Raw genomic sequence first — 27547 nt, 5'->3', positions numbered from 1 at the left:
TTATCTCCCTGACAAGAACAATACATGTACAAACTAATCTCCAAGATCAGAACTGTAAATGTACATATAAATCCTCCAGACCAGAACTGTACATGTACATACTTTCTCCTAGACAAGAACTGTACATCTACATACTTATTTCAAATGATAGCAATGATCTATCACAATCCTATTAAACTTACTTCAGCAGAAAACTTTATAACGAAAATTGCTTATTTATTCAGTTACTAGAACGTGAAGCTGTTAAACTGTATTAACAGTAATGATACTTCATAGTCAATATCAATTATCTATCACAATTATTTCCTATCACTCACTGAAGCAGACTCCTGAGTCACTTGTAAAGTAATCCCTTCAACTCGATTTCTGCATTGCAGGCAAGACAAAAATTGAATAGTTATTTCCTGGTAATATGGCATTTCTAGAGCTGAAAACAGGACATGGGTTTTACTCATTGTTGAAGGCAGTACAGTGACCAAAAGTTGTTAATTTCTGAGTCATTTTGATCTCTTATGGACAATTTTCTCATTAGCAATCATACCACATCTTCTTTTTTATATACATCTACCAGTACATATAATGTCCCATCAACTTACAAAGTGTCATGACATTCTGTATTGTTGTTTCAGAGGAGTTGAGATGACAAGAACAGGACTGACATGGACCAGTCAAAAACATTGTACAATATATACTTTGTTATGTAGGTTACAAACCCTATGTATCTCACCTGGCACAATGGGCCAAGTGAATTTTTCTCATCACTTGGCATCCGTCGTCGTCATCCAACATGGAAGACATGGTTAAAATAGAACGTGGGGTGAGAAATGCAGCTTTTTACTTATATCTCTGAAACTATAGCAAAAGTATAACAGGTGCATTATTTCATGCATTGATTTTAATAAATATATCTGATGAGACATTGGAGTCTATAGTTTATAGCTTAAATTGTATCATTGATGCATGCTTTATATTACTCATTATTCAAACAAAATGAAGACATTCGTAGAATACTTTATTCTGTACAAAGTTTTTTCAACATCAAACTTTTTATGTCTGTCAAATACAAGTTTTATAATGAGCCAACAGTCATTCATTCTCAGTAAACACACAGACCTTCTCTGTCAGCCAACAATATAATGTCATTCATTCTAGGTCAACATATAGATCTTCTCTAGATCATTAGGTAACAAAAAAGTACAAATCATTACATTATACTGTACAGCAAGTAACAGTTTTAATTAAATAAGTAAAAACATTACAGTATAAAATCACACAATTTTACTCTTGCATCCGACTGTTCTTTTTCAAAGCACAATCATTGTTGGCCAATAGTATGTCCAGGAATACATTGACTTGTGTTCAGGAAATTGTACAAATAAAAAATCAACCATCCCTAGAAGACCTCTGGTTAGTTTTATCAAGGTCAATTAATTTATTAATAGCAATTGTCAATAACTGATCTCTGGTTTGTGTTTATCTTGAACCAAACATAAATGACATCACTAAAGCTTAGAAGCTGTATTGAATTAAATTTCATGGGAATCACTGACATAACAGATAAAGATCTCAATGATATTTGTTACTGTAAATTCAGAAATTTTTGCATGGATTTATTATTGCAAATTTGGTAGAATGGACTAAAACGCAGGATTAATTATTGCAATTTCAGGAAAATCTGAATTGGTTGATTATATAGGGAATCATTGTCTCTTATGTAAGTTTATAGATCTGCCACTGGATAATCATAATATTTCCCTTTGAAAGAAAAGACATTCCGTGTTTTCATCAAAACAATTAAACCTAACTTATTGTGTAGCATGTGATCATTGTGATGACAAAATAAAATATCAACATAAAACTGAAATATGAAATAAATAAAGAAAACAAAATGTCAATTGTATGTATTATACTAACAATATAAATGGGATCTACTTCTATATACCTACAAAACAAATATAAAATATAAACTATTAGGATATCCCTGCATGTTATTTTTACAAGCACTGTTTTTTTCTAGTGATACTAAGATTTTTGGTATTCATTTTAACATAATCTTAAAGCACACTATTCTCCATAAAAACATATTTCCCAAAAGATGAGTTCCTCCCTCTATTTTCTGAATGTAGTTTTATTTTTTTTAAATACAAAACAATTCCTAAAATAAGATTTTGATTACAACTATAAAAGGATTTCTGATATGTTTTGGGAGCCCATCATCTCTAAAATCTTAATCAAAATGAATAGTTTTAGTGGACTACATAAGGAATTTATTAAAAGTATGCACATTATTTCTTTAAGTTATTCTAAAAAGACAGAAAAATATATTACTGATTCTTTATAACTTAATTCTAAATTCCATTTTCAAGGAGTAAATCATGAAAAAAAGATGACATCACAGTCACATGACAAAGTTATATCTATGAGCTGATAGCCAATCAGAGAAGATATGTTAAATCATAAATTAAATTATTTATAAAAACACCAATAAGATTTGATGGGGGATGAAAAAAAACCTTCTCTGTTCTCATTATCTTCAAACTTTGCTAGTTTTTACAGTCTCTTCTTATTTATATAACTATTTCTGGATATTTCTATGTGCCTTTCTGAAATAAAACATGTTTTAAAGTAATAGCATGAGATTATAGGTCAATGTCATCATACAAAATGATTGTTTATCCAATTAAATACATATAAAGAATGAAAACATAATAGCAAACCATGATCTCTCATAATCACATTACTTCATTCTGTTATATTGCATGGATGCTTTACTCCAAATCTATCAATCAATCACAAGTCGACACATACATAATTGTACATGGACAAGTTGACACATACATAATTGTACATGGACAAGTTGACACATAAATAATGGTACATGGACAAGTTGACACATACATTATTGTATATGGACAAGTTGACACATACATTATTGTACACAGACAAGTTGACACATACATTATTGTACATGGACAAGTTGACACATACATTATTGTACATGGACAAGTTGAAACATAAATTATTGTACATGGACAAGTTGACACATACATTATTGTACACGGACAAGTTGACACATACGTTATTGTACATGGACAAGTTGACACATACATTATTCATTTTTTTAAAGTCGAGGTTACATAAAATATAAACAATATGACTAGTAATACAAATTACAGAAGAAAATCATCTATTGACAAGATCTACCAAATCTGTCTAATTAACAAAACTAAATTAAAGCAGGAGTAAATTGACCGCATATTATTTTTCTTAAAAAATTCCCACCATGAAAATAACAATCACAATCACAATTTGATTCCATACCGAGAACAATCCACACACACACACACACACAAATTTTTGTTATGACAAATGGAATGAGAGTTGTCCTTCTTTTGCAGCTTTTTGTAGTTTTTCTCGCATGATTTGTGCAGATGAATAGTCAGGTAATTTGAGATAATTAACACATGTCATCACAGAAGGCAGAAAACTGTCTGGATTATCGTTGGTTTCAAATGTCTTTCTGACTATTGTCAATGGAGGATTCAAACTTTTAAAACCTGAAAGCAAAAATCAAATTCTAAATTATGTAATATATCATCTCTTGGCTGATGTCTTTATAATGGTTCTTAAAAGTTAGTTTTCTAACACTTTTGCCAATTAAGTTTTATTCTAAACATATAGTACTTAATAACTATGACGTATTTTAAATAATCATTTGCAGCAGACCCGTAAGACTGTAATATCATAGTTGAATACTGGCATCTGATTTATAATGTTACTTACCTCCGACTGGAAGACGAGGTGACCCGGTAACAAACTGTAGAAACTCCCTCTGTTCATTGATATCATAGGAACTGAGATTCTCAAACAACGATTTAACAGCACGACTGTCGTGTGTATAACCATGATCGGGGCGACAACATTCTAACAACATCTTTGTATCCCAGGGCTCGGTAACATTACCACAGAATAACTGCTCCAGCTGAAATACACAAATACTTAATGTATAACAGTCTTATAGCTGAAATACATAAATACTTACTGTATCCTACTGTAGTCTAAATTAGGTCATCTTGTTAGTTTCGCTCGGTATTTTTGTTTGCACTTATCACATGGGGAAACTACACATTGACGTCACAACGCTATTACCAGCAGACAAAATTAGTGCAGAATAAATTTTTTCTACTCTTTTGAATAAAAAAAAATAAATATCTAAAATAAGTTTACATTGTAATTCTTTAGTATTGCTCAAACATACAAATTTTCTATTGGCAGTTTCAAACCCGACTTAAAACTTGAAACTGGCATTTATTTTAAATATGTGCCTTTAAAATCAACATAACAGACCAATAAAAGTTTACAGTAGAATACATGTATATAATGATTTTTTTATATTAACAAATTTGTATGTGAAATTATGAACATTACCACATTCATATTAAAAAGTCCGCATCTGTGTCACGCGTTTTCACACGATTTTTGACATGTCATGTCATGTCATGACATGATTTCCCATTGTCAGAGGTTGGCAAGTATGCATTTTTAATTGCCATTAATTTATACAGAAAGGAACACAATTTACCTAAGTTTGTCACTGGTGTGTAGAAAAGTACAAGATTTTTAATAATGGTAAGGTTGAACATCCTTAATATAAATTTCCTCATTTATAGAAATACAAAAGTGTAGTTAATTGGTGTATACCTCATCAGGATAACAGCTCTGTAGTGATGACATGTGAAAGACAGATTCAAATCCTTCTCTAAATGCTTCAAACTGTCTGGATACACCTTCCACTAAACTCCAATGTACTACCAACTGTAAACATATAACATAATAAACTTAATTTATCACCATAAACAAACAGTGTAAATATGTTGTCATTTTGTCCATTGCATTCAAAAACTAAATTTCTCTAAAATTACATTTTTTGTTCCTACATAGTTCAATAAGTATGAATGTATCAAATCCCACGACAAGTATATATCTAATAATTAAACTGCGAGCAATCCGTGAGGTTGTCTCAAACTAAATGTTCATATTTCTCTCTATGGGAAGACTTGTCTTGGTACTCTAAAATGGCAATATAATATTTTTTCCCCTCTGTGGTTGTCATAAGTGACAGATGTATGAATCTTGTTTACCCCTAGCCCTTTCATTACCTGTTAGTATTTCTCCAAGTTATCTAATGTGACAGGTATATCCTTGCCTCCTTTATGACCCTTACCTGTAAGTATTTCTCCAAGTTATCTAATGTGACAGGTATATCCTTGCCTCCTTTATGACCCTTACCTGTAAGTATTCCTCCAAGTTATCTAATGTGACAGGTATATCCTTGCCTCCTTTATGACCCTTACCTGTAAGTATTCCTCCAAGTTATCTAATGTGACAGGTATATCCTTGCCTCCTTTCTTCAATTCTATATGGCCATAACCAGGGAGTGTAAAGTCAATATCTAGGTCTTCTATACTACACCCATCCATACTTAAACTTTCCAGGGCTAACTGGCGACTCTCCTCAGTCTGAAATCATACAACAGTTCTATTTCATTGCTTCAATAACAAACTATTTTTATGATAGGCCCTTTCACAGTTATTTTAGCCATGTTGAATAGGGGGCACATTTTCATAGTTAAGGTGAAAATGCAGGAAAACATCATTGAAACAGGTAGATGCTTAGAAACAAGCATAGAATTTCTCATACCAAATTACTTCCACCTCTATCCAAAAAATCTGCCCCGATTCAATATGGCTGCAGAAGCCATGTCCTGGCCTATTGACAAACTAGATCTGTGAGTGAACTCACCAAGGACAGTTCTATCCTGGGATTATAATAGTTGATTTATCATCTCTCCTTTAACATGAAGAACAAATCATATTTCTTCATGCACATCTACAACTGTGTAAATGTTCATCAATATCCCTCAAGCTATTTACGTAGACAGACAGACAGACAGACAGACAAACACACAGAGTTGTCTCATCGGCATTCATACCACATCTTTTTTTCTATACACAGAGGGTAGTTCCACTTAACTATCCAAACATTTTCTTTGAAGGGGATATACAATAACAAATATAAGCCATGTGGACCAAGTCTGATTGCACTTTAATGAGATGTAAATGTCAATAACTATATTCATTTATATTGCCCTATTTAAAAATTGGAATAAAGTATTTTCTATTACTCCCCACTTCCAATTCCAAAGGAAGGTCCTGAAAATTAAATAAATTGTTACAGCTTGCCTACTACTTAAAGGAATGTATTTATACAATCTAGTCTGGAAGCCCTAAATATGTAAAATTTTGTTGACCTAAGCATGTTAGGTTGTTCACTCTCCATCTTTTATGTATATAACTAATCCTTCACAGTGTTCTCAATATTTAAACCAATTTTACTTTTCATTCCTGGCTATTAAATGTGTGCGTTGGTGTGTTCCTGATGACGGTAAAACTGAAGAAAAAAGCTTTGAAATTTATAAAATATTTTGTCATTTCAAATTTTACTTGCAGAATTGACTATTAACTTATGTATGACCAATCATATAATTAGTGAGGATTCTATATTTCACCAGATGACGGTCATCTGACTGGTCATGTGACTGGTCATTGTTACTCACATGTGACTTATCAGCCAGTATTCTGTGTTTTTGTCTGAGAATATCCTCTAACTGTTGGAAAGACTTGGCAATGACAGGATCTATAAATTGTAGATCAGCTGATGTAAGACTGTGTTCTTGTCCTAACATCCACTTGTAGAAAACCAAGGACAATGGCAAGTCCAGCTGTACACACAAAAAATATAACATTTACATTACTAAAAATATATAATGAGTCAAAAATGTTACAAATAAAGAGTTCAGAAATTTAAACAAAATTTGTCTTGCTCTGCCACTACAGCAAACAAAGAAAACTATATTGTTAGAACTTTTAATACAAAAAAAAGATTTACTGGTAATCTTGGAATTTTAATCAAAATAATTGCAATCAGAAAGTAGATGATAAAACCAAAGATGTATATCACTTAACTATTGGTGATGATCCACACATCTAAAACAAACTGTGAGATCTTAACCATGTCTTGTTATTTATTATTGATCATAAATATATTGGACAATATTTACCCCTACTCTTTGAAAATCTCCTGACACTACTATCAAAGGGACAAAGTATCTGACTATATTTTTGAGAGAAAAAAAGTACATACTACTGTAAATTCAGAAATTAATGCGAGGTTTTTATTATTGAGAAAAATGTGACTGAGTTGTAAAAGCAATAATTTAAACTCGCATTTTGAAATATTTTATATGAATTTAACAGGATTTTTCTCAAAATCGTAAGAAAATCTTATTTAAGTCTTAAATGACAAAATCGCAACAATAAATGCACGCAATAATTTCTGAATTTACAGTACATTTCGCAGACAGCAAAAGAATATGATTTCATTTCTTTTTGGTAATTATATTATTATTTTCCCCCAGTAAAATGACAGTTTTTCTATGTTTGTTACTCTGTATAACTTACCATTCTGGAGTCCATTAATGCTTTAGCCATAAACTTGCCTAAGAATTTAAACTTAGCTTTAATTCTATTGACAATGGCAGCTTTAGCATTCCGTGCAAGTGGTGCTGGGAACAGTCCACAGATGGAGAAACTATATTCTGTTACGTGTTCTGTAAATAATAAACAGAGGTAATTTCTTGGGACACTATAGAGAAACTATATTCTGTAAATAATAAACAGAAGAATTTTCTTATGGCATTGCAAAGTGCTTACCATAACCAATTCCAAAGTAAACAAATTATTAATGTGGAGCCAGATTGACAGTGATGCTAATATGGTTAGAAAATAATCACAGAAATATGTAATGTATACCAGTGTTTATATTTGATCTTAACTCATTTAAATCATATAACTTAAAGTTGTAAATATTCCAAAATAAAATTGTCATTTCATTTCTTTAGGTAGATTCTTCAAGAATCATACCAGGACTGTATCTGCAAAATTATCTGAACAATACAAATAATACCTGAAGAGTTTTTCTCGACTAAAGATTCCCCTCTCCACAATTCAAACTCTGATTTCTGTAATTCTTTTGATACTAATGCATAAAATTCTAAAGTTGGTCCTAGACCTGTTCCAACCTATAAAAGTAAAACAAATATTATATATCCTGAGAAGAGGAGATACAAATTTACACAATATTTGTTAACACATAGATCTCTTAAAAATTAGGGGGCCTCAGTAGTCTAAGTAGCCCTACTACTGTAATCACTGACCAGTTAACACTGAGGTTGTGAGTTCGAAACACTACTTGTGTGGGTGCACTCAACTCTAGTCTTGGTTGACTAGGATTGTCAATTTTCCCATCTAAAGGTTCGGCTCCATCCACCCATACAAACAAACAGCCACAAAATAGCCCCAAAGTGGGATTAAAACACCAAAAATCAATGAATTTTAAAAATCATAAAAAGATAGTATCACAGTCTTTACATGATCATCAAAGGTCAGTCAGACAATTGGTAATGATTTATCTGTCTGACTGAAACAAGGTTAAAAATATGTTTTCTGTTATCACGGTATCCTGTATGTAGTACATGTTCACAGAAACAAACACAAAATAGTATTATACAAATGTTTTCAAGAATTTTAAGGTTTTTTATAGTAAAAATCATGAATATTTATAGACTTCAGCAGAAACAATAACTAAAATTAAATCAAAAGAACTGTGAAAGTAATTATGATATTGAAACTTTTTATTATTAATTTAGCAAGTGAATATGGAATCAAATATATTTGATTAAAGCACTCTGAATTTGGATTGGTTGGAATGACCTATTTATTTATATGACCTATGACAAATTTATCAGATTTGAAGGGCCTGGCAGTACAGCATATTGTGTGATGTCTGATATAATTTCATATAATATACAGTAAACCGACTTAAAGAATAGAAACCAATTTCAGGACCTACATACATACGTACATACAAGACAGACAAGGGTAAACTTAATGCTTCCTTCAGTACAACAGGGGTAATGAAAATAAACTGTCATAGAATAATAAAATATCAATATCTCCATGGAAGTCACATTGACTGAAGTAATTCTTAATATTTATGTTATATTAATGCCAGCTTTCTGGTTTTACAATATCTACAATAACACACTAAAAGTCTAGGATCTTACCTCATTTTCATATTGAATTTCCAGTAAGGCTTTAGAATTACCCAGTTCATCAATAACTTTCTCTGCTTGTTTTAACAATTCTAACCGGTTCACAACTCGCTAAAACACACAAAACGCTCATAATAACTCAAATTGTAATAATAAACAAACCTTGTCTCACCTTTAGGAAAAATTTGGTTAAAACTTTGTGCAACTTAAAGAGAAAAAGTTTATTGAAAAGTTATGTATACTTAATGCAACATTGTCATGCAGGCATTCCAGTCATAAACAAAACTGCTTTATGAATCATAGTGATATATTTAGTAATGATAGAAAAGTGCATGCCCTTCATTTGCCTTGAATTTAAAGACTTTGCAATAGATTTTGCATGCTTTAATATAGTTGAACATGTTAATTTCCTTTGCAAATATGTCCAGGTAACAGATTTGATAAAGTAAGTGAATTTTACCAAAAATTGGTTGAATACCATGAGCAGCTTTGCGAACAACACTTGAAAATTAAATGAAGTATTATCAGCCCTTGCTACTGTATCACTTACCCTTCTTCTGTCCAGCCTAGGAGCTACCCTCTCATTATTATCATTAGAGCTATTGTCACCGGTGTTATCTTGTAGTCTCATTAGAGCTCGATCTCTGTCAAAGGTTGTGGCATAAAATAATAACTGACGAGTTTCAAAAGGAAACATGAATGGTCTGAAACAAAGAACATCATCTATTTAATAAACACTTTAACCAATCAACTTTGTATACATCTTAAGCAATTAACCAACTTGTTTACCTCAAAGTTCTAAATTTACTTATAGCTTAGAAACCAGTAGATAATAAACAACTTGTTTACCTCAAAGTGCAAAATTTACTTAATGCTAAGAAACAAGTAGATAATAAATTCAATATTCATTCATCTGTTGCTTCCTAGGCTAGAGTTGTCAATAGAGCAGGACTTAAACACCACGTTCATGCATTTTAGTTGCTACTGTAAAATTCAGATTTGTAGTTGTTAGCCTTTCAATTTATATAATTATTGCCTCCATGTTAAGAATGCACATGGTTACTAATAGGTCAATCTCATGTAATTAGACCCACCCCAGTATGCAATTACATAATAATATGAAAAAGAAGATGTGGTATGATTGCCAATGAGACAACTATCCACAAAAGACCAAAATGACACAAACATCATTAACAACTATAGGTCACCGTATGGCCTTCAACAATGAGCAAAGCCCATACCGTATAGTCAGCTATAAAAGGCCCCGATAAGACAATGTCAGTTTCACCAAAGTTCAATGGATCAAAAGATATGAGCTGGAGATCAACTATCATAGGTTTCGAAGGTCAAAGTCCAGATCAGAGAGACCTGAATTTGGTTTATAAACATTGTAGAAAGAAATGACACATCTAATATTGCTGAGTTCCTTTAAAACTAGACTATTTAATCATCAAATGATAAACAACATATATATCACAAAATAAACCCACACATTTTTACAAAATTTCCTGTCCTTTATGTATAACCATATCAAATTGAACTAGAACATCTACTTACGCTGCATTGGCTATCTCAGCCAACCAGTTAGGTAAATTGCCCGTCATAATCACCAGTGGGTCCTGTAGCTGTCTGTTAGCTTTGGCTGTTAACTTTGAACTTAAGAACTCGTTGAAAGACATAATAGGTTTGTGAGAAAATGGCACCTGAAATATAAAAAAATATCAAAATTTTCTTTTAATGTAAACAAATTATAAAATATGAGACTGCAGATCAAAAAGACCTTAACTCAAGGCATAAATCATTATTTTGTATACATTTCAGATGGATTGATTGATTGATTATTTATTTTGTGTTAAACACTACTAATTACAAATAAAAGTAATGTGCATATGATTGTAGTGTGTCTTTCTATGTATTTTATCTAATATAGAATTTGATGGTACTGTTCGACAACATTTTTTGTCTATACTTTTACTGTGTGATAGAATCCTTGATTACTCAACATACCTCATACATAGTAGACCAATAATTATTAAAGGCATGTAATATTCTAAGTAGAGCTATAACGTCAAGAGAAGGATCCATAACTGTAACAAAGGCTGGCAGTTTGTCTGTTAAGTAAGCATTTAATGCTGGAACCATCACAGGACAGTGACCGTCTACAATAAAAGAAATCATTAAAGATTTAAAGAACCTTTGTAAGCACGCTCACATACCCCAAGTCCCACATTATCACGGGACAAACAAAATTTCACCAAATTCCTAGTTCAAAGACTCATAACTCTACAAAAATCAACTGATGAAAATTTTCTTTTAGGTATGCACATTTACATATTATGTCCTCAGTGGCTATAAAGTTTCATGAAATTCTGTTGTACCTACAACTTCTAGCATGGGGTATAAATATACAATATGATTTAGAATAGCTTAAACAAAATATTTCATTAAACCATGTTTATCATGTCCTAAATCTCAGACTAGGAAAACTTCACAATCATGATTCATCTTTGCCTCTTATAAAAAACTAAAACTATTAATCTAAGCCCCTCACATAAATCCTGAATTCCATTTCACCATTTCAAAAACAGAGAATTTTGTCATGAATTCTATTCACGTCTATAATGTGCTTCCCTTGTTGAGCATCAAGGCATCAAGGCAACAAATCCCCAATATTCCAAAAAGTTTGATTATATCATTACTCCTTTTGTCAAAGGTCAAGGAAGAAATAAATATAAGCTTTAGTCCAGAATATTTCTGCAGTAGTATAATAATAATAATAATACCATTCCATAAATCGTCCACTTTTTTCCTGCCTTTAGATTTACTATGGTGTTCAGATTTAGTTTTCTTTGGACTTGTAACTGTATCCTGGTCAGCAGCCTGCTTGTACCTAAAATACAAACCAAATTAAATCAAATATTTTATTATTCAAATCAGGGTCCCACAGGGTACTTGTCATTGTTGTGACTTTACGACATCAGGACATGCAAGGAGATAAACTAAGTCATGTGTGTGACTCTAAGGTCTTTTGACAAATACTTTATTCTAGACTCCAAGTTAATCAATCTTATTCCTAAATGATGCATGGCTGGTAACTAAGGAAACAATTCATAGTCTTTGGTTTGCTTTTAAAATAATGTAAAGATGGCCAAGAAACACAGTATAAGTGTAGTTGTTACCATATTGTATGGGTCTGTACCCAAATGCCAGCATGACCAAGAGGAATTTCTGAATCCGTATCTGTTTCACTGGCATCTTTCTCCCCAGGATTGCTGTAGTTTTTAATGGCTTGATACACTGTCATGTTGTAAGGCAGAAACCGCTCTCCCATGTAAAATTCTAACTTATGTCTGGCTGTGCCTTGACTGATAAATACAGCAGCCTTAAAATAAATAGGTTTAAAACATTAACAGAATACTTGCATTTTTGCAAACTATCAGTTTTAAAATGATTATTTTATGCATTTTAATTAATTTGACTTTACATGAACTGAAGTGAAGACACTACATATAAAAGTTGTTTTAGTTGTCAGATTTACATATTTATCACATGCCTCATCGTATCAACAAAGATCTTGTGACAGTTTGTGGTAGGACCTCTTGGTGCTTCATCGTATCAACAAAGAGATCTTGTGACAGTTTGTGGTAGGACCTCTTGGTGCTTCATCGTATCAACAAAGAGATCTTGTGACAGTTTGTGGTAGGACCTCTTGGTGCTTCATCGTATCAACAAAGAGATCTTGTGACAGTTTGTGGTAGGACCTCTTGGTGCTTCATCGTATCAACAAAGAGATCTTGTGACAGTTTGTGGTAGGACCTCTTGGTGCTTCATCGTATCAACAAAGAGATCTTGTGACAGTTTGTGGTAGGACCTCTTGATGCTTCATCGTATCAACAAAGAAATCTTGTGACAGTTTGTGGTAGGACCTCTTGATGCTTCATCGTATCAACAAAGAAATCTTGTGACAGTTTGTGGTAGGACCTCTTGATGCTTCATCGTATCAACAAAGAAATCTTGTGACAGTTTGTGGTAGGACCTCTTGATGCTTCATCGTATCAACAAAGAAATCTTGTGACAGTTTGTGGTAGGACCTCTTGATGCTTCATCGTATCAACAAAGAAATCTTGTGACAGTTTGTGGTAGGACCTCTTGATGCTTCATCGTATCAACAAAGAAATCTTGTGACAGTTTGTGGTAGGACCTCTTGATGCTTCATCGTATCAACAAAGAAATCTTGTGACAGTTTGTGGTAGGACCTCTTGATGCTTCATCGTATCAACAAAGAAATCTTGTGACAGTTTGTGGTAGGACCTCTTGGTGCTTTAGTATTGACATATCCTTCTCTTTTGATTAGTAAGATAGGCTAGTAGCTAATTAAGGTATGCAAGTATTTCATATGTTTGTATTTACAGCATAAATCATTCACTGGTTAGATTATTCTCTTGCAAATGGTTAGATATATTCAATTTAAAAATCGCTATACAAAATTTACTTCTAGATACTATCTTCTGATCATAAACAAGCTTCTGGCCAAGTTTCGTACAATTCCAGGATAGTTTAAAAAAGTTATTAAAATTTTAAAAACTTTAACCACAAAGTGAATGTAATGGTTCCTGGCAGAAAAAAACTTTAGTTAGTTTGGACAATTTAATAGCAATTCAAAATAAACAGTTCCCCTTCAGCATGGAAATGACTATACTATAACTATACAAACTGATAATCTAATTTTGTCACAATATCATTAAAGTGGAGTTAAAGTCTTATAGGATTGTAAGTATGTTTTATTTCATCACCTTGCACTTTTATGACTTGGCTGCGGTTTTTTACAGCAGTTGGTTCAAATTTCTGACCAGTTGAACAATTTGATTTTATAAAACAAATTGCAATTTGGTCAAAATTTTGAATGAGTTGCAATTGGTGGAGAGCAACACTAACAGTCAAGTCACTGTAATGAAAATTACTTCCCAAAATCAATTGTACATCGAACGTTTTCCCACAGTTATACATGTTAAAGCATGTGAATTATTGATCTTTTCCCTATACACATACCATGGTATCATCAACATACACAGTCATACATGTTAAAGCATGTGACTTATTGATCTTTTCCCTATACACATACCATGGTATCACATCAAACATTTTCCCACAGTCATACATGTTAAAGCATGTGAATTATTGATCTTTTCCCTATACACATACCATGGTATCACATCAAACGTTTTCCCACAGTCATACATGTTAAAGCATGTGATTTATTGATCTTTTCCCTATACACATACCATGGTATCATCAACATACACAGTCATACATGTTAAAGCATGTGAATTATTGATCTTTTCCCTATACACATACCATGGTATCATCAACATACACAGTCATACATGTTAAAGCATGTGAATTATTGATCTTTTCCCTATACACATACCATGGTATCACATCAAACGTTTTCCCACAGTCATACATGTTAAAGCATGTGAATTATTGATGTTTTCCCTATACACATACCATGGTATCACATCAAACGTTTTCCCACAGTCATACATGTTAAAGCATGTGAATTATTGATCTTTTCCCTATACACATACCATGGTATCATCAACATACACAGTCATACATGTTAAAGCATGTGACTTATTGATCTTTTCCCTATACACATACCATGGTATCACATCAAACATTTTCCCACAGTCATACATGTTAAAGCATGTGAATTATTGATCTTTTCCCTATACACATACCATGGTATCACATCAAACGTTTTCCCACAGTCATACATGTTAAAGCATGTGATTTATTGATCTTTTCCCTATACACATACCATGGTATCATCAACATACACAGTCATACATGTTAAAGCATGTGAATTATTGATCTTTTCCCTATACACATACCATGGTATCATCAACATACACAGTCATACATGTTAAAGCATGTGAATTATTGATCTTTTCCCTATACACATACCATGGTATCACATCAAACGTTTTCCCACAGTCATACATGTTAAAGCATGTGAATTATTGATGTTTTCCCTATACACATACCATGGTATCACATCAAACGTTTTCCCACAGTCATACATGTTAAAGCATGTGAATTATTGATGTTTTCCCTATACACATACCATGGTATCACATCAAATGTTTTCCCACAGTCATACATGTTAAAGCATGTGAATTATTGATCTTTTCCCTATACACATACCATGGTATCATCGACATCTTCATCAGAATTATCATCATCACTTATATCATCATCCCCACCATCAGGTTTAGGACGGCCATACCCCCTAACTACAAGGTATCTCTCTATAGCCTGAACCAAGGCTAATGGATCAATCTTCACAGGTCCTCCCTTCCACTGGCGAAGTGTGGTACATTCAGGGTGTCTTTGTAGATTGCACTGTAATATATTACATTAAAACATTATAAGTGAATCTTCCAATACCCTCCCTTCTATATTTGTAATGTTGTACATTCAGGGTGTTTTTGTATAAAAAAATAAATAATTGCACTGTAATAAAATCTGCACTCCAATTTAACTTTCTGATTAATTTATGTGTATTTCAGAAGCTATTACTTTATCCATAAGTGATGTGTATTGAAGCTCTATCTTTACCTTTAATTAATGTGTATTACTTTACCTTTAATTGATATGTATTGAAGCTTTAACTTTACCTTTAACTGATGTGTATTGAAGAATCTCAAAGCATTAGAACCTCTCCCACTGGATGCACTTCCACCTGGTAAATCATGAACTTTGACCTGGAACTGCAAAATAAAAGCAATACTTGAGTCAAAAAGCTACTGCTCACCGATGATACCCCCACCCCAATATTTTCGTTAATAGGAAGTTGTTGAGTGATGAATCTGAAAACACATCACATGGTATAGCTGATTATATAAACCATGAAACCAAAGTTTAGAAAAGTTCCTGAGAAAAGTGTGATGAAATTTCAACTTGGATACACATATGTAAAATGCTGTAAATGTTGGGTAAACAGGAAGTTGTTGAGTGAAGAATCTGAAAATGTTGGGTAAACAGGAAGTTGTTGAGTGAAGAATCTGAAAATGTATCATATGGTATAGCTGGCCTATATAAACCCTGAAACAAAACTTCAGAAGTCCTTTTTATGTATTTCCTGAGGAAGATGTGACGACAAATATTCACTAGACAGATGAATGGAAGGACAGGTAGAGGTGTAATAGTATACCCTCACATTTTTAAAGAGAAAAATATGATGCTGGCCATTAAGTACATTTGTCTGGTAAGTTTGTTAATGAAATGACTCACCTAATAAAAGCTATTTATTTGATTTGAGGGTAAAACTAGACATTATAGCAAGTTAGACTTATAAAGTCAGTCACAATTTGAAGTTGTTCTAAGTCTATTACACAAGTCTTTAATTGCCATAGCTTTACCATATTTAATGAACTGAAAGTAAACTGTCAGATATCATAATACCTGTTCTAACTGGTGCAAACAACCAATCAGTTTGGCAACCAATGCAGTCATTGATGGCAGGTTTCCAGAATCTAAGTGTACCTCTTTACAATGTAATACATCTGGAGGCTGTAAACAACAGAACATTTAATTACTACAATGCACTATAACATTCAAAACAAAAGATGATCAAACAACAGTTTATAAGATATTAATTAATATAATATCAAGCAAAAGCCATGAAACTTGAATTTAATAATTCTTCAGTTTGCTGTGTAACTTACAAATAAAGTGATAACGTTGATCTTTTTTTGTAAATATTGATGATTTTTTAAAACTAAGGTCAAATAAAAAGATGTGTTTCCTATTACGATACCCTCCCTATTTTTTAAGCTCAAAAATAGCCTACCAATTTTTTTTGTAATTTTTCAATAAGCACTTTTATCAAAGGCAGAATAGACAAATAGACAAATGATAGTCTCGATGTAAAAACATATGGTAAAATAAACATAAATCTGTACCTACCAACTCAAACATGTAAAAGGAAACACACATATTTTTTTGTTGGCCTAACATTGTTTGTTTGTAAATGTAGTTTTCTGTATGTTAAAATTCATACACTTACGAGAAATGTAAACAGATTTATTTAAACGCTCAATTCTCATTGTTTTTTTGGAGTGATTACACTTGAGCCTATTTTTTTAAAGTGTTTATATACCAACACCCATAGCAACAATGTTAAATTGAATCAGTGTCCTACATTTAAATTGAATAACTTTAATAAAATACTTACAGGGCAGTTAAGGAATATATGTAGAAATCTTCTGATTCGGACATCTCGTGGCACATCACCTGTCGTTGAAGTTAAATACTGTAAAAGTTTCTGAACAAGTCCACTATGTATTATTTCAAATGGAGACACATCGCTGTCCTTCATTATATTAGCTATCTCTTTCAAACAATCTATTCCACAGTCATCCTGAAGAAAAATCATTCTAGGTTATACAAATGTTACAAAAGTTTTATAGTAGTTATGTTCATGAGGAGTTCAGGGATTATAAAACCAAGCAAATCTGCTACACTGGAAAAAGTTATCAACAAAATCAAATTAATGTTGTTTATCAAGGTAAAAAATTCTAGTCATTTTATAACACATTTTCTGACGAGAAAACCGCCATTCAATTGATGACAAATCAAGATGATGTTGTGATGAAACCAGCAGACAAGGAAAATGCCCTTGTGAAAATGGACAAAGCTAACTACACCAAAGAAGCAGGGCATCAGCTCTCTGATCAGAGATTATTAGAAGTTTGACCATGACTCTACTTCCAAGGTTAAGTTCCAAAGTTATTACAGTGTTACAAACCATGCACCAGGAAAATGAAATAAAAAAATGGGGTCACCGTTCATTTAAGCTAAAATCTGCCTCTGGAAGAAACACACATTTTTGTTAATGTACTTTTTTTCTGTTGAACTAATAGGAGAAAAAGAGGAAATATCGAAATAAAAAAATAACCTAATATAAGAAATCGCTTAAATTTTACAAATATTTAGTTTATGTACAGCTTATTTGAAAACAATAATAAACTAGAGGCTCTAAAGAGCCTGTGTCGCTCACCTTGGTATATATGTGAATTAAACAAAGGAAGCAGACAGTTCATGACAAAATTGTGTTTAGGTGATTGTGATGTGTTTGTACATCTTACTTTACTGAACATTCTTGCTGCTTACAATTATCTCTATCTATAATGAACTTGCCCGTGTAGTTTCAGTGGAAAATGTTAGTAAAAATTTACAAATTTTATGAAAATTGTTAAAAATTGATTATAAAGGACAATAACCTCTTAGGGGTCAATTGACCATTTTGGTCATTTTGACTTATTTTTATGTCTTAAATTGCTGTACATTATTGCTGTTTACAGTTTATCTCTATCTATAATAATATTCAAGATAATAACCCAAAACAGCAAAATTACCAATTTAGGGGCAGCAACCTAACAACGAGTTGTCCGATTCATCTAAAAATTTCAGGGCAGATAGATCTTGACAAGATAAACAATTTTACCCTTGTCAGATTTGCTTTAAATGCTTTGGTTTTTGCGTTTTACCCCTATGTTCTATTTTTAGCCGTAGCGGCCATCTTGGTTGGTTTGTCCGGTCACAAAACACAATTTTTAAACAAGATAGCCTAATAATGATTCTGGCTATGTTTGGTAAAATTTGGCCCTGTAGTTTCAGAGGAGAAGATCTTTGTAAAAGTTAACTAAGATTTACGAAAAATGGTTAAAAATTGACTATAAAGGGCAATAACCCCTAAAGGGGTCAACTGACCATTTTGGTCCTGTTGACTTATTTGTAAATCTTACTATGCTGAACATTTTTGCTGTTTACAGTTTATCTCTATTTATAATAATATTCAAGATAATATCCAAAAACAGCAAAATTTCCTTAAAATTACCAATTCAGGGGCAACAACCCAACAACTGGTTGTCCCATTCATCTTAAAATTTCAGGGCAGATAGATCTTGACCAGATAAACAATTTTACCCCATGTCAGATTTGCTCTAAATGCTTTGGTTTTTGAGTAATAACCAAAAACTGCATTTAACCTCCATGTTATATTTTTAGCCGTGGCGGCCATCTTGGTTGGTTGGCCAGGTCAAAAAACACAATTTTTAAACTAGATACATCAATGATGATTGTGGCCAAGTTTGGATTAATTTGTCTCTGTAGTTTCAGAGGAGAAGATTTTTGTAAAAGATCATGGAGATTTACGAAAAATGGTTAAAAATTGACTATAAAGGGCAATAACTCCTAAAGGGGTCAAATGACCATTTTGGTCATGTTGACTTATTTGTAAATCTTTCTTTGCTGAACATTATTGCTGTTTACAGTTTATATTCATCTATAATAATATTCAAGATAATAACCAAAAACAGTAAAATTTCCTTTAAAATTACCAATTTAGGGGCAGCAAACCAACAATGGGTTGTCTGATTTATCTGAAAATTTCAGGGCAGATAGATCTTGACCTGATAAACAAATTAACCCCACGTCAGATTTGCTCTAAATGCTTTGGTTTTTGAGTTATAAGCCAAAAACTGCATTTTACCCCTATGTTCTATTTTTAGCCATGGCGGCCATGTTTTTTGATGAAATGGAAATTAAAACACAAACTTTATTCTAGATACCCTCAGAATCAATCAGATGAAGTATGGTTTAAATTGGTTCATTAGTTTCAGAGGAGAAGATTTTTGTAAAAGATCATGGAGATTTACGAAAAATGGTTAAAAATTGACTATAAAGGGCAATAACTCCTAAAGGGGTCAACTGACCATTTTGGTCATGTTGACTTATTTGTAAATCTTACTTTGCTGAACATTATTGCTGTTTACAGTTTATATCCATCTATAATAGTATTCAAGATAATAACCAAAAACAGCAAAATTTCCTTAAAATTACCAATTTAGGGGCAGCAACCCAACAATGGGTTGTCTGATTCCTCTGAAAATTTCAGGGCAGTTAGATCTTGACCTGATAAACAATTTTACCCCATGTCAGATTTGCTCTAAATGCTTTGGTTTTTGAGTTATAAGCCAAAAACTGCATTTTACCCCTATGTTCTATTTTTAGCCATGGCGGCCATGTTTTTTGATGAAATGGAAATTAAAACACAAACTTTATTCTAGATACCCTAGGAATCAATCAGATAAGTTTGGTTTGAATTGGTTCAGTAGTTTCAGAGGAGAAGATCTTTGTAAAAGTTAACGACGACGGACGCCGACGCCGGACGCCGGAAGCAAAGTGATGAGAAAAGCTCACTTGGCCTTTTGGCCAGGTGAGCTAAAAATATAGGTCACCGATGAGTCAAAAAAAATATTTCAAATTTAAGGCCAAAAAATGGCATTTTTGCACCAAAGGGAGATAATTTGGAGCTTTTTTTCAATTTTTAAAGTCATCTGGGGCCAAACCAAATAATTTTTTGGGTTGTTTTGTGTACCATATCATAAAGTAACAACTAATAGTGTAATAAATAAAATTTGTAATGAAAAAATAAAGGTTTAATTTTTTGCTAAATTTTTTGTACCCAGGAGCCACCTTAAAATGTGTATCCCTACCTCAACTGTTAAAAGATCTGTGGCAGTACAAAGTCTGTTGAGTATATTGAGAGCAGGGTGACTTGATCCTTGGGTCTCATTACCAAAATACTCTTCTAAAAATCTAGATGCTGAAATAAACAAAGATTCTATCTAACTTCCAGCTAAATTAAAATTTATATGAAATTAAAACAGACAAAAGTCATACTCGCAGTACTAGAAAGACACTGATTATTGTAGCAATGACATTTCTCTACTTTCAGTAAATTCTGCTCAAGCTTTGCCAGAATATCAATGCTTTATCTAACTTTATATTTTCTACCTATTATTAGAATCTAAAGCAACAGAAATATTTAATTCCATTATTAATTCATGAAATCTGCAATACATAATATCCTGCGAGCATTAAAGAATCCATAAATATCCTCAACACTGAATCATTTATACTATTTTTTATCTGTATAAACTTGAGCAGGATATATTGGTCTCTTTATGTGTGTGATGTATATCTTTTGTTATACTCAGGACAATTTATAGCTTGACTTACTGTGTTGAAGACTGTTTATTGCCCACTAGATGTCTTTTGAGCTGTCACATTGATGTTTACCCCTTATCTATTATTTATATAGAAAGCTGATATATATTCACCATGAAAGTAGAAGAAATAAAGGACTACCTTTTGAAGTTTAAAACAAGTTAAATCAAGTACTAAGTAAAACTCGTACCTTGCTCTTTAACCCAGGCTTTCACTTTCTCTTTGTTGCATGGGCTGGTTATCAGCACAGGTTTAGGACTAAAGGCATCCTGAAATAGAAAGTAAATAATAAATAAAAAGAAAATCATTTCTTAATGGTGAACATTAAATTGTTGCCATAGAGAAATGAAAATTGTCCAATATAACAATAGACTTTTTAAAATCAAATCATGCATTTTTCAAATTACAAAATCAGACATATGCATTTAACAAGATCAATTTATCAAGCTTGAAATGGTTTTTAAGGCAAATGTTGGCATCAGAATAATCAGAAGCAGAAGTTTGTTGTTGCAAATGTGATAAAAGACAGCAGGACCCGATAGTATTTCTTTCCTATTGTATACCAATGGTTCTAGAACATGGTTTTATTGCCTATTTGTTTGGAAAGTAAAACCTTTGTGCAGCATTGTTGGTTCTTCTAGTAAATGATATATGACTTACACTTCTGGTGAGACTGGTCAAAAGTCTTGGCTGACCAACCTTTGATAAGCCAGATTTAGGTGGCTCTGATGAAGAAGAAAACTTTCCCCATGTTCGTGGATTCAAACTACTTGGTAAGAAAGACATCTTTGAACTTGATTTCCCTTCCTTCCCTGCAAAGTAATAATAAATATAGAAGTTCTTAACAAAATTCAATTAAATGTAAAGTAAACACAATGGTGTTGATTTAAAGCTTTAGCTTTTCCTCCAACATTCATAAGTTTCACATTATTTAGAAAATGTATAGAAATGCTTAACAAAAAAGATTTTAATTCAATTAAATGTAGTTTGATTTAAAGCTTTAACCTTTCTTCCAACATTCATAAGTTTCACATTATTTAGAAAATGTATAGAAATGCTTAACAAAAAAGATTTTAATTCAATTAAATGTAGTTTGATTTAAAGCTTTAACTTTTCTTCCAACATTCATAAGTTTCACATTATTTAGAAAATGTATAGAAATGCTTAACAAAAAAGATTTTAATTCAATTAAATGTAGTTTGATTTAAAGCTTTAACTTTTCTTCCAACATTCATAAGTTTCACATTATTTAGAAAATGTATAGAAATGCTTAACAAAAAAGATTTTAATTCAATTAAATGTAGTTTGATTTAAAGCTTTAACTTTTCCTCCAACATTCATAAGTTTCACATTATTTAGAAAATGTATAGAAATGCTTAACAAAAAAGATTTTAATTCAATTAAATGTAGTTTGATTTAAAGCTTTAACTTTTCCTCCAGCATTCATAAGTTTCACATTATTTAGAAAATGTATAGAAATGCTTAACAAAAAAGATTTTAATTCAATTAAATGTAGTTTGATTTAAAGCTTTAACTTTTCCTCCAACATTCATAAGTTTCACATTATTTAGAAAATGTATAGAAATGCTTAACAAAAAAGATTTTAATTCAATTAAATGTAGTTTGATTTAAAGCTTTAACTTTTCCTCCAACATTCATAAGTTTCACATTATTTAGAAAATGCAAATCACTTCTGCTAAGCACTATATATCAGGTTTATATAAACTTAACATTATCATGATTATGGGTTTCCACTGATGCAGACCTGTTTGTTGGGGTACATTTATTTTTACCTGCAGACTTAGGTCGTTAAACCTAATGGGTTTCCCTACTGGAGACCTTTTTTTGGGGGTATATTTATTTTTACCTGAGGACTTAGGTCGTTAAAACTAATGGCTTTCCCTACTGGAGACCTTTTTTTGGGGATATATTTATTTTTACCTGCAGACTTAGGTCGTTAAACCTAATGGGTTTCCCTACTGGAGACCTTTTTTTGGGGGTATATTTATTTTTACCTGAGGACTTAGGTCGTTAAAACTAATGGCTTTCCCTACTGGAGACCTTTTTTGGGGGGTATATTTATTTTTACCTGCAGACTTTGCCCTATTAGAACTTCTGTTTCCCACGGCAGGAGATCCTTTAGTAGGGGTATCTGTAGAAGATTCATCTGTATTTTTACATTTACGACCCAGTGATCTTTTTGGTGGTTTCTTCCTTTTTAATACATCACTTAGTCTCCTGGAAATGTAAACATTTCAATGTTCATGATTATTATGATTATTACAGATACTGAATATGACATATCTGTTGGAAATACTGGTAACTTTAACATAGAAAAATCAACAGTAAAAACGGCCCTGAAAATCAAGAAAACAGCTTTACTGAATAAAATTTTAGTAGATATATAAGAAGATGTGGTACCAGTGCCAATGAGAAAACTCTTCATCCAAGTCACAATTTGTAAAAGAAAAACCATTATAGGTCTCAGTGCCTATTTTCATAATGTTACATATATTCAAGAACAGCTGTGTTCCTCTAGCTGACACATAACTGATGTTACATTTAATTTTCTTATTTTTATCATTTTATTTATAATTCTCACTGTGATACTCTGACGTAAAAGATACTAACATAACATTTAATTTACTTTATGTCTACTTATAACCTTACATTTGAGAAGAGCTGTGTTCCTCTGACGTTGATGCCACAACATTTGATGCTCCGTCTAATTTTTTATCAATGCTTTCTGATGATGTACTACTGCTTGTGATACTTGCTGAGGAACTTGACACAGATGCTGGTGGGGGGATGGATGTTGATGGTGAAGGCGATGCCTTGACAGGGGATGGGGCCTGGGGATCTATTTCTGTTAATTTCTTTATCTGATGCATAACACCTGAAATAAATGTAAATGCTTGATTAAAAATCGATAAATCTTACAAGCTTTAATTGCTTGGTCGCAACTATTTTACTTAAGTGTTGTCTAAACTAGTAGTTAGGAATGTAAGACAGCTTTCAAAGACAGTATAATTTAATAATTTCCCCCCTTCTGTATTTGTTTAAATATCATATTGCACATTCTAATGCAAAAAAGTTTGTAACGTTCATTTTGATTGGATAACGTCACTTTCTTACATGGCATCAATTGACAATTGATGTTATGGGACGTCAAGCACGTGCAGACGGCATATGACAGATTTTAAAAACATGTTTTAACGTTGTTTTCTGTCAGTTTCATTAGAATGGAGATAACAATATTGTATTTTAAGCTCAGACGGCATCAATTTGGGATTTGATGGTCGCAAATACCTGTTTACTGACTCTGCTCACGCGTCGCTAGTAAACTTAATTTGCTACCATCAAATCCCTAATTGATGCCGTCGGAGCTTAAAATACAGTTATCTCCTAAATGGAGGTTTGTTTCCCCCTAAAATACAATCAGCTTTATAATACTTTAGAGAATTTTTTTAAAAAAGGAATTGAAAAAAGAAGAACTAACCTTCTCTTCTAAAATATATGGAGAAAACATCTGGTAATTTTTGCATCAGTATTTCTGCCATCTGTACAGCAGCTACAACCACTTTTAAATCATTAGATGCCATCATTGCAGCAATGTGGCTGGACACAGGCTGTGTTTGTAAAATACTTCTCAACAGGTCAGCTCCAGCATAGAATATCATTCGTAATAATGTCTGTAGGCACTTGTGTCGTACTGTAGGACCAGCCTAAAGGAAGTAAGCAAAGAATATCAGAATATCATTCATAATAATGTCTGTAGGCACTTGTGCCGTACTGTAGGACCAGCCTAAAGAAAGTAAGCATAGAATATCATTCGTAATAATGTCTGTAGGCACTTGTCGTACTGTAGGACCAGTCTAAAGTAATTAATGTCAAAAATTGTGTATAAGATTCATAACAGTTGGTAAACTCAAGTTGTAGGACAGGAATCATTCCATTTGTAAAGATGCATAACTTATAAATGGTAAAAGTGACACCATTGAAATTCAAACTTGATCTCTTTTCAAGATTACCTTAGCTGTATTTGGCACAACTTTTTGGAATTTCTGGTCCTCAATGCTCTTCAACTTTATACTTGTTTGGCTTTATAACTATTTTGATCTCAGCGTTGCTGATGCGTCTAAATTATAATCCTGGTACCTTTGATAACTATTCAAGGTAATAACACTGTGTATTAGTTTCATAACATTTGATTGAGGCAAAATAGAGTAACATAACTGAAACCAATCTCAGGACACATGGACAGAGGTACAGATGTAAAACATAATAACTTCAAACAGCGGTGGCATTTAAACAAAACAAGAGCAAAATTACCCCAAGCAAATACCTGAAAACTAACAAACTGATATCAAAAGAGTTGCAATTCATATCATTAATATCAAATTAGCAAAATAGATGCTATGGATCAATTCAACCTTTTAGAAAGTTAAAAGTATTTAAGAACTTACAGATGAACTATAGACTTCATACAAGACAGAGAAGAGAGTTTGTATGAAAGCTGAGGCTAACTCCATGTCCTCCTTTAGAATTTCTGCTCTAGAATCACATCTATCTACCAGTGGATCTGTGGTTGTAGTGGAGGATGGTGGTGTTGTGGTATTGGTGGAGGACCCTGTAATAATAAATATAATTTTTTAGAATTTTAGAATTTCTGCTCTAGAATCCCATCTATCTATACCAGTAAATCTGTTGGTTGGGATGACCCTGTAAAATTACAGACCTTTTTTTATCAAATCAAAATCTTCAAGAATGACAAAACTAGAGTCTCTAAAGCACCTTTGTCACTCACCTTGGTCTATGTGAATGTCATAAACAAAGGAAACAGATGGATTCATGACAAAATTGTGTTTTAGTGATGGTCATGTGTTTGTAGATCTTACTTAACTGAACATTCTTGCTGCTTACAATTATTTCTATCTATAATGATTTATGAATTTACAAAAGGAGAAGGTCCGGTAAGGACTGATTTTGGCCTTAAATTTCAAGTTCATCTGACGAAAGATTTTGACCACTTTTTAAACACTTAAAATGTCTATTTTACTTGATTCAATTAGTTTATGTGGAAGATTTTAACTGATTTAGACATTAAAAACGATCCGATTCAAGCTCAAATATAAAAAATCTACCAAATATGCCAAAAAATGTCACTTTATAGATGTTTTTTGTCAAAAATGAAAGTGGCAACATCCGTGTTCATCCACAACCTTTAGATATATTATGTATTTTCATAAAATACAACTTACATTTCAATAATAAGGATGAACACGAATGCGGCCACTTTCTTTTTACACGGAAAATGTCTAAAATTTAACTAAAATGCTAGAATTTTGATGATTTCAGTAATTTAGCATGACTTAATGGTGCTACAACCCAATATATGTACATTGTATTGTCAAAAACTGCCAATATTTATGTACCAGAAGCATTCTTCTGTCCAATAAATAAATTAAAAATCTATAGTTTAACAATTTTGTAAAACTGCTAAATTTGGGGGCCAAAAAGGGGTCTTACCATACCTACTCCTTTATGTAAAATGTTAAAAATTGACTATAAAGGGCAATAACTTTTTAAAGGGTCAATTGACCATTTTGATCATGTAGACTTCTTTGTAGGTCTTACTTTGCTGTACATTATTGCTGTTTACAGATTATCTCTATCTATAATAATATTCAAGATAACAACCAAGAGCTGCAAAATCTTCTTAAAATCAATATACCTATATCAAATCAAGCATGAAGAAATAAAGGTGTGGAAAACTGATTTGCTGGACTGATGGATTGACAGACAGACAGACAGACAGACAGACAGACAGACAGACAGACAGAGTGAGCTGTTGTCCCACCGACTACATCCTAATAAGTTTAAATCCAAAGATGAATAATATCCACTACATAAGAGTTAACAACAAATACCAAGGATTTCACAACATTTTCAAATATAGCAAAAAAACAGTGTTTTAGAGCAGGTTTGTCATCACCAAAAATGTCACTTTTATGTACAATTTTAAAGCAGGTTTATAGACACCAAACATCTCTTTTTTATGTTGTATTTTCAAGCAGGTTTACAGACATTTTATAGCAATTTTAGAGTTGTAAACATCTCACATTTATGACAGTCTTTCAGGGTTTCATAAGTTTGAACTCCAAAACAATTTGCATTAAAACATTTTTTCAGATCAACATTTTCAAAGCAGACTACTTTTTTTGTTCTGTAAAATCTACATACTGTGGATTCATTATAATTCGTGGGATACCAATTTTCGTGGCTTTCGTGGGTACT

The 27547-nt window shown here is 32.3% G+C and overlaps 1 protein-coding gene across 1 annotated transcript in view; it reads right to left on the bottom strand.

Annotated features, from left to right (window-relative positions):
- Positions 1-995: 995 nt before the first annotated feature.
- The window catches only part of LOC134712894 (E3 ubiquitin-protein ligase TRIP12-like), a 47107-nt gene continuing 20555 nt past the window's right edge, over positions 996-27547 (bottom strand). The window contains exons 17-40 of the mRNA XM_063574888.1: positions 25717-25880; positions 24750-24975; positions 23921-24146; positions 23340-23488; positions 21911-22062; positions 21441-21519; positions 20737-20846; positions 17412-17597; positions 16640-16747; positions 15853-15945; positions 15380-15577; positions 12352-12554; positions 11956-12062; positions 11180-11331; positions 10730-10875; positions 9723-9876; positions 9185-9283; positions 8026-8140; positions 7521-7669; positions 6617-6781; positions 5355-5519; positions 4702-4815; positions 3784-3982; positions 996-3557 (exon numbers count right to left, since the gene is read on the bottom strand). Of these exons, the coding sequence (XP_063430958.1) occupies positions 3361-3557; positions 3784-3982; positions 4702-4815; positions 5355-5519; positions 6617-6781; positions 7521-7669; positions 8026-8140; positions 9185-9283; positions 9723-9876; positions 10730-10875; positions 11180-11331; positions 11956-12062; positions 12352-12554; positions 15380-15577; positions 15853-15945; positions 16640-16747; positions 17412-17597; positions 20737-20846; positions 21441-21519; positions 21911-22062; positions 23340-23488; positions 23921-24146; positions 24750-24975; positions 25717-25880 (3656 nt within the window). The 3' untranslated portion in view covers positions 996-3360. The remainder of the gene's footprint in view (positions 3558-3783; positions 3983-4701; positions 4816-5354; positions 5520-6616; positions 6782-7520; positions 7670-8025; positions 8141-9184; positions 9284-9722; positions 9877-10729; positions 10876-11179; positions 11332-11955; positions 12063-12351; positions 12555-15379; positions 15578-15852; positions 15946-16639; positions 16748-17411; positions 17598-20736; positions 20847-21440; positions 21520-21910; positions 22063-23339; positions 23489-23920; positions 24147-24749; positions 24976-25716; positions 25881-27547) is intronic.

This window comes from Mytilus trossulus, chromosome 3 (assembly GCF_036588685.1).
Source record: "Mytilus trossulus isolate FHL-02 chromosome 3, PNRI_Mtr1.1.1.hap1, whole genome shotgun sequence".
Lineage (NCBI taxonomy): Eukaryota > Metazoa > Mollusca > Bivalvia > Mytilida > Mytilidae > Mytilus > Mytilus trossulus.
This window is presented reverse-complemented; position numbering and strand designations above follow the sequence as displayed.